Source organism: Lipotes vexillifer, unplaced genomic scaffold (assembly GCF_000442215.2).
Source record: "Lipotes vexillifer unplaced genomic scaffold, Lipotes_vexillifer_v1.1 scaffold1011, whole genome shotgun sequence".
Taxonomy (NCBI): Eukaryota; Metazoa; Chordata; class Mammalia; order Artiodactyla; family Lipotidae; genus Lipotes; species Lipotes vexillifer.
This window is the reverse complement of record NW_006787698.1, coordinates 633,615-646,045: the sequence shown is the minus strand read 5'-3', so window position 1 is coordinate 646,045 and position 12,431 is coordinate 633,615. Positions and strand designations below refer to the sequence as shown.

At 55.2% G+C, this 12,431-nt stretch overlaps 2 protein-coding genes across 2 annotated transcripts in view; one reads left to right on the top strand and one right to left on the bottom strand.

Annotated features, from left to right (window-relative positions):
• The window catches only part of FSD1 (fibronectin type III and SPRY domain containing 1), an 11,170-nt gene extending 801 nt beyond the window's left edge, over positions 1-10,369 (bottom strand). Inside the window, exons 1-12 of the mRNA XM_007460523.1 lie at positions 10,193-10,369; positions 9,095-9,190; positions 8,800-8,931; positions 7,931-8,032; positions 7,213-7,235; positions 6,921-7,042; positions 6,185-6,394; positions 2,880-2,978; positions 1,919-2,078; positions 1,492-1,571; positions 250-501; positions 58-146 (exon numbers count right to left, since the gene is read on the bottom strand). Of these exons, the coding sequence (XP_007460585.1) occupies positions 58-146; positions 250-501; positions 1,492-1,571; positions 1,919-2,078; positions 2,880-2,978; positions 6,185-6,394; positions 6,921-7,042; positions 7,213-7,235; positions 7,931-8,032; positions 8,800-8,931; positions 9,095-9,190; positions 10,193-10,207 (1,380 nt within the window). The 5' untranslated portion in view covers positions 10,208-10,369. The remainder of the gene's footprint in view (positions 1-57; positions 147-249; positions 502-1,491; positions 1,572-1,918; positions 2,079-2,879; positions 2,979-6,184; positions 6,395-6,920; positions 7,043-7,212; positions 7,236-7,930; positions 8,033-8,799; positions 8,932-9,094; positions 9,191-10,192) is intronic.
• Positions 10,370-11,633: 1,264 nt separating this feature from the next.
• Positions 11,634-12,431, top strand: part of TMIGD2 (transmembrane and immunoglobulin domain containing 2) — a 7,150-nt gene continuing 6,352 nt past the window's right edge. The window contains exon 1 of the mRNA XM_007460724.1: positions 11,634-11,679. Within this exon, the coding sequence (XP_007460786.1) occupies positions 11,634-11,679 (46 nt within the window). The remainder of the gene's footprint in view (positions 11,680-12,431) is intronic.

Sequence of the window (12,431 nt, the reverse complement as noted above, 5' to 3'; positions counted from 1 at the left end):
GAAGCCAGCCCTCACGCCATGCCCGCTCTTACCCCTGGGCCGCGGAGGAGGCCTCACCGTGAAAGCCGGCAGCAGTGGCTGTGTGAACTTGGCCTTGAAGGTGTGCAGCAGCTGTTTGGTGCGGGCGTTGTAGAAGGACAGGAGGCCTGGGGTAGAGGGCAAGAGGGACAGGGGGACCGGTAAGAGGGGTTTGGGCAGAGAGACGGCGGACAGGGGTGGCCGGAGAGGTCAGCAGGGGCTCGGGGTCACCTTGGTGGAAGTCGCAGTGCACGCCCAGGCAGTCAGGCACGGGGGTGTCCAGCACCTTGGCCTTGTTGGCGTGCTTGGCAGTGAAGCTGACCTGCAGCCAGTTGTTGACGTACACGCACCAGGATGCGGCTGTCTTGCCCAGCTGCTCGAAGCGGCCCAGGCTGCGGTAGGCCACCCCCAAGCCAAAAGCCTTGCTGTCCGGCTCGTAGCGCACCTCCCAGTAATGCTCCCCGCCATCAATCAGCGTGTCCCCTGTGAGGCGGAGCGGGCAGGGGGGACTGGGTAGAATCGGGTCCCAGGTGCCCTTTCACAAAGGAGCAACCAGAGCCCAGCTATTCCCTCCAGATACTGCTCGGTCCTCAGCTGTTCCTTCCAGATACTCCAGGCGTCCCTAGGTATTCGTTAAGTCCGGATCTTCTCCAAGCCTCAACTAGATCTCAGCTACTCCGAGTCCACATCCTCCCCAGACCCCGGATCCAGATTCTTGCCACCTCAGCTACTCCCCGATCCAGCTACTCCTGAGCTGCAGCTTCTCCGCACACTCTTGCCCCACCAGATGGTAGCTTTTCTCCTCACTCATTCCCAGAAACCAGCTACTCCCTAAATTTGTGCCCTCCCCGCCGCCACCTGCCACAAAGTACAGACCACACTGGCTTCCTCATTTACCCTGGCTTCTTTTTCAAGCTGTTTTTCTGGACAGTGGTGATTCCCCTGAACTCCAGGTCGTCCTTGGACTCCAGCTTCTCCTTCACAGGATCCAATCAGTCCTGTGGTGCTAACCGCTCCTCTCATTCTAGCCATTCTCTCCACTTCTCAGACTCAGCGACTCTCTCTGGCTCCTCCACTCACCCTAAGTCACTTCCCTGAGCCCCTGTCTTGCTTCAGCTCCTCCACAAACCTGGCTGCTCCACAGGCAACTGTTCTTTCCAGCTACTCCCCGAGGCTCAGCTACTCCCTGAGTCTCAGCTACTCCACAGACCCCAGGAAATCCCCTCTCAAGCTCCTGCCCAGCCACTCCCCAGTCCAGGGCATCCATAAGCTCTGATTCCCCCCATTAAATCCCTCAGCCCCAAATCTTCCCATTCCTCCAGTGTCACAATAACACATTATTGGGACCATTCCCACAGAAGCTTTGTTGATAGCTGCCTCAGTTTCCCCAGCCAAAGGAATTCTCTCCCACCACCCCCCATCAAGGCCCTGCCCAGAGTACTCCTCTCTCCTCCCATCTACCCTCCTCCTTACCCAGCACCGTGTAGGACTCAGCTGTGAAGCGATCCCGTCCCCCACGACCGGAGGGCATCCTCTTGGGAGATGGAGTACCTCTGTGGGCAACAGGGAAGGGGAAGTCTCAATTCAGAACTTACCTCTCCCATCGCAGGGCTTCCCTGGTCCACCCCAGCCACGAGGAACTTTTCATCATTCCCTGACTGTCTGTGGTTCTTTCCATACACAGGGCCTCTCATGTCAGAACACACCAGTGCCCTTCCTCATCTGGAAAACTCCTGTTCAACCATCAAAACCTATTTCAAAGTCTCCTCTCCATTCAATCTTTGGGCCCCCCCAGCTCCACATCCCTCCCTCCACCCCAGTCTTGAGCACACTGAGCTTTGTGTGTCCATGTGCAGCTTGATCTCCACCAGAGACTCAGGGAGGGGAGAGGGCAGGCTACCTGGCTGGGGAGTTGACGGGAGACGCCGTCCGCCCCTTGCCATCTTTCTCGCGAGCTTTGATATCCTGCACCTTCCCGCCCATGGCGTCCCACTCCACGGAGAGATCATCCACCCGCAGGTTCTGGTGGGATGTGGACGCATCCAGGCGGAACATGAACGCTGGGGCCAGGCAAATGTGGGAGTCACAGAGATGGGGAAACCCGGAGGCACAGAGAGAGACAGACAGTGACCAAGACAGACCATGACAGGGACAGAGAACAGAAAAACACAAAGAAACAGACTAAGACAGAGAGAGAGCAAAAGAGACCAATGGACAAAGATTCAGAGACAGAGAGATACAGAGACAACAGGCAGAAAGACACCAATAGACAAGATGGGCAAGAGTGGAGAGGGAAGAACATGTAGCCAGAGGAGTGAAGACTAAGGGCTTGTTGCCTAAAGGTATCCCAGGTCTGAAGCCATTTTCAAACCACTGTGCTGCCCTGTGCTTCCACTGGGGATTAATCCCAGGAAACGGGCTGGGCTACAGCATGACAGAGTTAAGCAAGATTGCAGAAGGACTTCCTATCAGGACATTCAAAGGTGTCACTGTGGGAGGCTAACAAATCTGTCTTCAGTACTGATATCCCATTCCCAATTCTATAGTGTGCTTAGCCATTTTTTGGAAGAGAGAGAGAGAGAGAGAGAGAGAGAGAGAGAGAGAGAGAGAGAGAGAGGAGTGTGTCTAAAAACCATCCAGGTATAATGGGATCAACTGCAAATGCAAAGAACAATACCAAGTTTATACCAGACACCCAGGCTAAGGAAGCTACTGTGGACCGAGCACTGAGCTTCCTGGCAACCACAGCAAAAAGGGTCATAGAATCCCGTTTAGAAGATTCTCCTCAGACACCAGTCCCTGGGGCCCTGGGAGTAAGGGGTTATGGTGTCTCAGCCAGGGCAGGGATGGGAGCCAGTCACCTGGTGTCTCCAGGGTCACTGGCTCAGAGAACTCGCCTGAAACTGCCTTATTACAGGCCTTCACACGGAAATTCATGTATTTCATGTCAAACTTGAGACCTACGAGACAACAGAGGAATCAACATTGTGTATGCTTTGAGCAATAGATTAGAGGCCCCTGTGTCCCACAGTAATCCCACCACCCTTCATTCTTAGGAGTATCTTATAAATGACATCCCTGAGAAACCATCCTTGCCCTCAGTCACCTGTGGGGTATCACTTGGCTCTGCCCACAACCCAGACTGGCCAATCAGGATACTTTATGGCTCAGTCATACCAATTGGTCCAGGGATAGGCACATGACCCAAACTAGCCAATCAGAATCTGCCCTGGGACTCTAGTATTATAACGAGCAGATTCTGTCTTTCCTCTGGGCTGGCCAGCTAGGAGGAAGCTCCTTTTGAGAAAATTTTCCAGCACGTCGGCAAGCCTCCTTGAGAATGCAGCCCCTAGAGCCAACGAGTGTCGGGAACAGAGCTGAGCGAGTCATTTGCTGGAACCCCTGGATCTAGCCATGCCTGGTTCCTTAAAGACTTTCCATACTACTAGGATATATCCTACCCTCCATTTCTATACTTTTAAAAAAATATTATTAATTTCTTCTAATCTTACAAAATAAAAGCAACCATCAAGCTGTCTTCTCCCTCAAGCAAAACCTCTTTGGAGAGCTGTCCACACCCACCCTCTCGGCTGCCTCACTCCCTCTCCTTCCTTTGGCCTTGTTAATCCTCATCTTTCAGGATCTCCTGGCTGACCACTCCTTCCTTCATGGAACATTCTCTTTCCTTGGCAGCCATGGCATTGCCCTCTCCTGGCTGCCCCCTCTGATTGCTCCCCCTTGGTCTTCTTTGCAGGCTCCTCCATACCCTCAAATGTATGGGTGCCTCAGTCTGGAACCCCTGCTCACCTCACTCTACTAACTGTCCCCTTCTCACCCTTCAGACACCATCTCTCCACCCACAGCACTCACAGCCCAACCTTTAGCTCAGACCACATGTCCAGCTGCCTCCTGGGCATTCCTCACAGGGTGCCCATTCTCTGGGCATCCCAAACAACACTTAGTACCCCCTGCTCTGAAATCTCCCATAGATCCCCTTGCTCTCAGGGTAAAGTCCCCGTTCCTCCTCTCCCCTCTCCCTACACTTGTGGTTCCCTCTGCAAACTTAACTAGTTCCAGGCACAAAGGCTCAGTGTTCTGGCCTCTGAACCCTTGATCAGGCTGTTCTTCTGCCTGGAAGTCTGTTCTCCCCCACTCCTCTTTTGGGCCTCAGCCTGGCTGTTAACCTCCTCCAGGTGCCCACCCAGACTGCCTCATCCTTCCTTGGAGCCCCTTTTCTGAGAGTAAGGTGGTTTGCTCAGCAGCGCCATCTACTGCCCCAGAGCTAAGACTACCTACCACCCAGGAGGCTTGGTTTCAGAATCATGAACCCATCTGACTTTTGACAGTGCGTGCCTCAGTTTCCTACTCTGCAACCCAACAACCATATCCCCAACACTGAGCAGGTTCACATGAGGATGAGATGGGTCAAGGAATATAAGTTATAAACTCAACCCAAACCTTCCTGTCTTCCAAACAATCAACGAGAGAGTAGGTGGATTGCAAATAACCACATAGGTTATTTACATAGGTAAGCGAATTCATCATTATCTTGAATATCGCAGGTCTTTTGAGGGATTCAAGTTCCTGCCCTATGGATTTTGGAAAAGGCCAGAGAGGTAAGGAGGATGCATCCAGAAGCCTGTGATGGAGATCTACACCTTGATGATGGTGGTGATTACACAAATTTACACATGGGATAAAACTGCACATGGGATTACACAGGCACACATGAATGAGTGCGTGTAAAACTGGTAAAGCGAATCAACACTGCAGAATGTACCCGTGTCAGCTTTCTGGTTCTGGTATTGAGTTCCAGTTATGTAAGCTGCCACTACTAGAGAAAGCTGGGTATAGCCACACAAGGGACTATCATTCAGCCTTAAAAAAGGAAGGACATTCTGACACAGGGTACCACGTGGATGAACCTTGAGGACATAATGCTCAGTGACATAAGCTAGACATACTGTGTGATTCCACCTATATTAGGTACTTAGAGTAGTAACAATCATAAGGACTGGAAGTAGAATGGTGGGTGCCAGGGGCTGCGGGAAGGGGAATGGGAGTTAGTGTCTAATGGGGACAGGGGGACTTCCCTGGTGGTCCAGCGGTTAGGACTCAGCTTTCATTGCCGAGGGTGCGGGCTCGATCCCTGGTCGGGGAACTAGGATCCTGCAAGACGTGTGGTGCGGGCAAAAAGTTAAAACAAACAAAGCTAATGGGGACAGAGTTTCAGTTTTGCAAGATGAAAAGTTCTGGAGATGGATGGTGGGGAGGATGGTAGCACAACATCAGGAACGCACTGAATAGCTGATCTGTACACTTCAGAATGGTTAAGATGGTGAAATTCATGTTATGTGTGTTTTACCACAATAAAAAAAAGATTGGGGGAAAAAAATGGGATGTGTTTATTTTGATTCCCATGCAAAGGATAAGCCAAGAGTTTCTCAGGCCCTCTTGCAGGTTGCTGGCTTTTCTTCCCTGCAATTAGCATGCTCATTATTAACCATGCATGCTGATTACAGATAAGGAGCAAGCTGATTACAGCCCAAGACTGGTGGTGATGGTTATCTTGTCAGCAAGACTCTCCCCGCCCCTGAGGGTTTCCCTTGGCTCAAGACGGCTTCTTAACTCATTAGGGACACCTAATTTTATCTTCCTTCAGACCCTCCCCTACCGGCTGGATGGATTCCCCCAGGCTTTCTGCCCTCTTATAACTGCCAAGGAAATCCCCAAATCCTGGGAGGGTAGCCCCCGAAACACCAGTCCACCAGAGGAGGGATTTTCACCCACTTTGCTCCCTCACTACTCTAAGGATGGTGCTTGGTACCCTGCAGACATCAAGTCAAAATGAATGAATGAATGAATGAACGAATGCTGGGTCATAGAGATAAGACAGGGATGGAGGAGGCCCTCTCAGCCCATACCTCACTCAGTTCCTTCATCTGTAAAATGGTGATAATAAGCACACTTATTACATGTGGGTAAAATGCTTAGCACATAGTAAGCCCTCAACACATGGTACAGTGGCTGTCACCAGTATCGTTTTCATTATTGTTATTTCTGCTACTCCCCACCGGTCCAGCCCGGCTGCTCTCACACCCCACACGCCTTGAGGATCGTCCATGAGCCCCAGGTTGACTGATGGGGAAGGGTGAGCTGCCCTTACCGGTCAGGGTGTATTCTGTCTGCTGGATGCCCTCGATGACCATCCAGGGCTGGTCCTCCTTGAGGCGGGGCGGGCCCTCAAAGTTGGTCCGCCGATACTCCAGCACATAGTGGTCAATCTTGTTGTCCTCGTCCGGCATGCGCCACACCAAGGTTACACAGTTGTCAGCCACCAGGGACTCGGCCAGGTCGATCACAGGGGCGCTAGGCACTGCCCAGGACAGAGCAGAGAGGGGTGTCAGGGTGCGGTGCCTGCAGGGGCGGGCCTTGCTGTAACCCCGCCCACATAATAGACCTTCTCGGGGGCGGGGCGTCCTCCAGATCCCAGGATTAGGGGCGGGGCCCCTCTGGGTTGTGGGGCCTGGGGGTGGAACCTTCTCAAAGAGTGGAGGGTAGGGAAGAGTTTTCTCAGGGTTTAACCAACAAATGGCTGGGCCTTCTCTGGATTCCACCACTTAGATGAAGAACATTTCCAGAACATGACCAATTGGGGGTGTGGCCTCCATGGGACTCCACCCCTGGTGGGTGGGGCTTCTTCAGGGCTCTGTCACAGGGTGGGGCTTCCTCATGGCTCCACCCACTGGGGGTGGGAATTCTCAGGGCTCCACCCCAGGGCGGGGGCCTTCTGGGGTTTCCACAAATGGCTGTCAGCCTTACTCTAGGCCTTGTCTCAGGGCCCCCCAGACTCCTGGGCCATTTCCCTGCAATCTTGGCCCTCAAGCAAGTTCCCCTCTCACCAGGCAGGAACGTGAGTGCCTGTAGCATCCTCCGCTCCTGTGCAAAGTCCACCATGAGGTGACTCATGTTGTCGCTGACCTTGGCTTTCAATGACAGCCGGAAGGCGGGGGCCATTGTCACACTGCAGGGAAGGAGGTGGACGCCCAGGCCTAGTCCTCCGAGGTGTGTGTAGGGGACCCCCTCCCCCTTGTTCCTGTCCAGTGCTCTGGGCCAAGGGACCCTCACCTGGGCATTCCCACCTTCACAACAGGGGTGGGGCAATGGGGTGGGAGCCAGGTCCCAGCATCTTACCCATCTTTGATTTGCTTGGCAGCCTAGAAAGAGGGACAGAATAAAATCCAAAGAATTGTGTTGACTGAGTCAGAAAGCCAGTATACAGACAGGAAGACTGAGGCCCAGCCAAACATCTATGTGGCAAAGTGCCCCAACACTGGGGCAGAAAACCTTGGCTGTGCCCCGAAGGGATAGGGGGTGAAGATAGGCTCCCACCCCCACCTCCCACCCAGTACCCAGTACATACAGTTGGCTGATTTAGCAAATAAAAATTTTATAGGATGCCCAGTTAAGTTTGCATTTCAGATAAACAGGAAGTGACTTTCTAGTATAAGTAGGTCCCGTCCAATATTTCAGACACACTTATACTAAATATCGCATGTGACATATGACTAAAAAAATTATTCGTCGTTAAATCTGAATTTCAGATAAAGAATGAATATGTATTTTTGTGTAAATATGTCCCATGCAACACTTGGGAAATACTTATACTAAACATTTGCATGAGATATACTAAAAAATTTATTTGTTCTTAAATTTGAATTTCAGATCAACCACGATGAATTGTTTTTTTTAGCGTATGTCCCATGTGATCTTTGGGATGTACTTAGACTAAATATTGCATGGGCCATACTTACACTAAAAAATTACTCGTAGTTGATCTGAAATGCAAATGTATCTGGGGGCCCTGTATTTTATCTGGCAGCCCTACCAGTCTGGCTTCCGAGGCACCTACCTGAGGAAAGTCCTCGCGATCGGTGGCCTGCAGGGTCTGGTTGGCCGTCTCCAGAAGCTCCTCAGAGCTCTCCAGAGCTCGCGTGCAGGCAGCCAGCTGGTTCTGCAGGTGCCATGGCACCGAGAGAAGAGACACCTTACTCCACTGCCTCAAGCCCTCCCAGGGCTCCCCACCGCCTTCGGGATCCAGGGTACCATGCCCTTCTCCAACTGCAGGTGGGAGAGGGAGGCTGGCCCTCTGCAGGCAGGGCATCAGAACCACCTGGGGATCCCTTCCTTAGAAATGCACATGCCCAGGCCACATCTAAGCCCAGGGCTCCACATCCCCCAGGGATGGGAATCTGGGGTGTTAGGAGGTTGCCCAGGAGGTTCTGGTGCAGCTCCAGCAACCCCAGCTTGGGATCTGAGACCCCAGGAGACTCACAGGGGGTGTCTGGCAAGGGGTGATGCCCTCAGATCTGGGGCACCAGTGGGAAGGGCTGAGAAACTGGAAGCGCTGGGTGAGGACAGGTGGGGAGGAATAGCCAGATGTATGGGTGGGGCTGCAGCAGTGGAGGGGAGGGGTGGATGGGAGAGGGGATTAAGAAGGAGAGCAAGTGGGTGGGACATTAATAGGTCATGGCCAGGGAGGAGGCTGGGAAGACCCCAGGAGAAAGAGGAGGTGTGGCCGACACCACTAGAGGGTCTGGCTCTGGACACCGGGGACACTTGGGGACATCTCTGGGAAGGGGCACGGGAGGAGGAGCAGGTTTGGAGGAAGATGCTAAGGCCAGCTGGGCTCTGCTGCGTGCGAGGGGTGGGATGGGGGATGGCGTCTGGGCGGGGGTCCAGGAGAGCATCGCCCCCGGCCCGCCCACCACACACACACACCTGCAGCTCGTAGGCGCGGCTGGCACGGTCCTGCTTTATCTTCATGAGCATGTCCTCCTTCAGCGCCTCCAGGAGGGAAAAGAGGGAATGGAACTCGGCTTCCAGGTCCTCCTGCACCTTGGCCGAGTTCGCCTTGGAGAGACATTGTGGGGTCAGAATGGCTAGGATTGTCAAAGCTGGTGCTCAGATGGGGAACAGGCCTGGCCGTGGCAGCCAGGCCCTCGAATCCCAAGGACATCAGCAGATTAGCTCGTATGGCTGCCCCTCCCTCCTTCCTGGGGGGTGACTTTCTCACCTCCACGTTCAACAGCATCTGCTTGAGGGAGTAAATGAAACTCTGAATCTCTTCATTTTTCACAGCCAGTGTTGTGATGATCTTCCGCAGAGCCTCCTGCCCCCAGGGAATCGCACGCACAGGTAAGCCCCTCAGCCTGGCCGGGCTCCCCGACTTGAGGCTCCCCATTCTGTCCTCCAGGCATCCAGAGAGGGGATGCGGGGGTCACTGTGCCAATGAGCTTGGGCATCCACCAAGAGCAGGCCCTGGGCGGAGCTCTGGCCCTACATCCTTCAGGAAGCGGGCAGGCATTAGGCACCCTATGTGTGCCCATTTCACAGGGGAGGAAACTGAGGCTCTGAGAGAGCTTCTCAGGAAGGGACAGACCCTGGGCCCCAGTTAGGTCTGCCTGAGCACAAAGCCTTCAACCAGGTACCTATATCCTGAGGGCAGGGCATGATCCAGGACGAGGGACTAGCTTCGGGAAAGAAACCCCAGAGGAAAAGGAGGCCTGCAGAACATGGGCTCATCTGGGGAAGGGGATATGCTGGGAAAAGGGGTTAGCAAGGAGAAAGGAGGTACCTGAGGAAGGGTTAGAGAGACCAGGTAAGTGGAGAAAGGCAAGGAGGTCTGGAAGAGGGGATGCGGGAGGGAAGGAGGCCGCGCGGGGGCATGCTGCTGGGGCCTGTATCCCTAACCCAGGCCTCCGACGGGTGCTTTTCCTGGGGGCGCGGGATTGATGGGGTCACCAGTGCTGAGCTGGCGGGGCGTCCTCCGGGGCGGGGCGGGGCGGGGGCCGGGACGCCTGGTCCGCAATCCGGGTGGAAGACGTGGGGGATGGAGTCAAGGCTGGGTCCGGGGTACTGGGAGGGCGAGGGGGACATGGAGGGGATGTGCTTGAACCCAGGCCAAGATGATGTGGGGTCGTGGCGAGAGTGGGGGGGCTGAGTCTAGAATCGGGGCTAGATCCGGGCGCGGTTGTGGTGGGGGTGGGGCTTCATCCGCAGAGCAGCTGGGGAGGGGGGCGGGGAGGTAGCTGCGGCATCACCTGGTCCCCTCCTCTTGTCTAACCCCGCCGCGGGCCACGCCACGCCCCGCCCCGCCCCGCCCCGGTCTTACCCTCTGGTCCTCCATGGCTGCAGCCCAGGTCGTCCCCGGCCAGGGCCGCGGGTCTCACTCGCTCTTCTAGTCCTCAAGCTGCCTTTGCCGCCGCCGGTAGCCAATGGCCCGCCGAGCCCTCGCCGCCGCCGCCGCCGCGGCCCCAGTCAGCGCTCCATCACTGGCCGCAGGGCGCAGGCGCGCCCCTCGCGGCAGGCTGGGAAATGTAGTCCTTCTTGCGCTGGGGTCGCCGAGAGCCGAGACCCACAGAGCCTGGGTCGTACCAGGCGACATTGCTAATGATGTCTGAGCTGGAGAGATCCCGGAACTGGGAGGCAGGATGCTGGGTTAGACTGCCGTGTGGCCTTGAGCCTACCCCTAGTCCTCCTAGTGCCTCAGTCTCCCCACTCTCACCCACACAACTTCTCAGCTGCCACTCAAACTGGAATTCCATTGCAACCCACCTCCACCTGGCCCAGAGATCTGCCCCCCGCAACTACTCACGCCTTACATTTACTGAAAAGCCAAAGTCTTTTGCCCAAGCGGATGTTCAGCTTCCAATGCCGCCTTTCCCTCCCTAAATCACAAGTGAACTCCCATGCATCCCACAAAGCCCCAGGCTCTCACATCTCCTCCAGAAGCCTCTCTGCCTGCCCAGAATCCATAGGGCTAGGAGGAGGCTGGGAGGCACTTCCTGGGGAAGTGTGGGCAGAGCGCCACTGCAGGGGCCTCCCTGTGGTTGACAGGAACAGTTCTGCCAAGAACACTGACCCTCTTCTTTCTGGTTGAAAAAAAGGAGGTCACACTGTGGTTGGGGGTGAGACATTGAGGCCTAGGAGTCTGCCTCCTCCTCCGGGGTGGGTACTGCCGGCTGTGGGGTGATGGGTGCAGGGCTGGGAGAAAGTCCAGGGCTTGTGAACCCCCTCAACTGGGCCCCCAATCTTCTGCCCAGGCTGTGGGGACAGGGGAGCCACCCTACCTGCCGTGGGACTCAAAGCCATTAGCAGAAATCCCTTCCTCTGAACCCCAAAGGAAGACACCTTGGGGGCAAAATAACTGAGGCTGGGATTCTGCCATTCTGTCCCCTGCTCAGGCCTCTGCCACCTGCTCCCCTCCCCTCCCCTTGCCTCACCTGCCCTTCAATGTGTCCCCCCCCCAGCTTAGGTGTGTTTGTATAGTCTTTTAGAAGGATTTTCACTCGTGATCTCCACCACATACGCATACTGCTTTTCAGATTAAAAAAAAAAAAAATTTCTGGGAAATTGAGGCAGGAGGTGACAGGAAGTGGAGCCCCAAGCAGCAGTGGCCACCAGACGTCTGCTGGCTGCCCGGGTGTCACCTATACCTCTGTGGTGGGGGTGGAGTGTCACATTATGTCTCTGTGGCAGGAAGTCTGTCACATAGGAGGGGGAGAGGGGGTGGCAGGATGCCAGCTGGGAGAGGGGAGCCTGATGGGCCAGGAATGGGTTCCCTGGGCATGGTACTGGTCCTCCTGGCACAGTTTTGGGGTGAGTACTTGGACCTCCCTCTCCTCTACCCCCACCCTGTTGTGACCCATCACCCAGCTTCCTGCCCTTCCTATACAGGGCCCCTCGAAACCTCAGTCTCTCTGCTCTGCCAAATAGGCCCCGTCTCTCTCCCTGATACACAGAACTTTACAAGGGTTGGAGGGTTCTAGCAAGGATCCTCAGAGGGGCCCGCAGGATACAATTCACACCATGACCTGCGTACGAGTCTTGCGTGACCTGGCTCTGCTGGCCTCTCATCTCCTCTCTCCTCTGCATTCCCTCTCTCCCCCGTGGCCAGCCTGCTGACTCTTCTCTCTCTTTTTTTTCTTTCTTTTTTTTTTTGTGCGGTACGCGGGCCTCTCACTGCTGTGGCCTCTCCCGTTGCGGAGCACAGGCTCCGGACGCGCAGGCTCAGCGGCCATGGCTCACGGGCCCAGCCGCTCCACGGCACGTGGGATCTTCCCGGACCGGGGCACGAGCCCGTGTCTCCCGCATCGGCAGGCGGACTCTCAACTACTGCGCCACCAGGGAAGCCCCCTTTTCCCTTTTTTTTATCCCGACACATCAAGCTTGATCCCACCTCCGGGCCTTTGCACCTGCTGTTCCCGCTGCCTGGAATACTCTTCCCTGGATCTCCTCTCTCTAGCGTCAGCTACAACTGTACCCCAAAGACCAGGAACTTGAAGGGGTGTCTAACAGACACCCCAGACTTCTCATGGCCCAAAGCAAACTCTTTCCCCCCCACCCCTGCT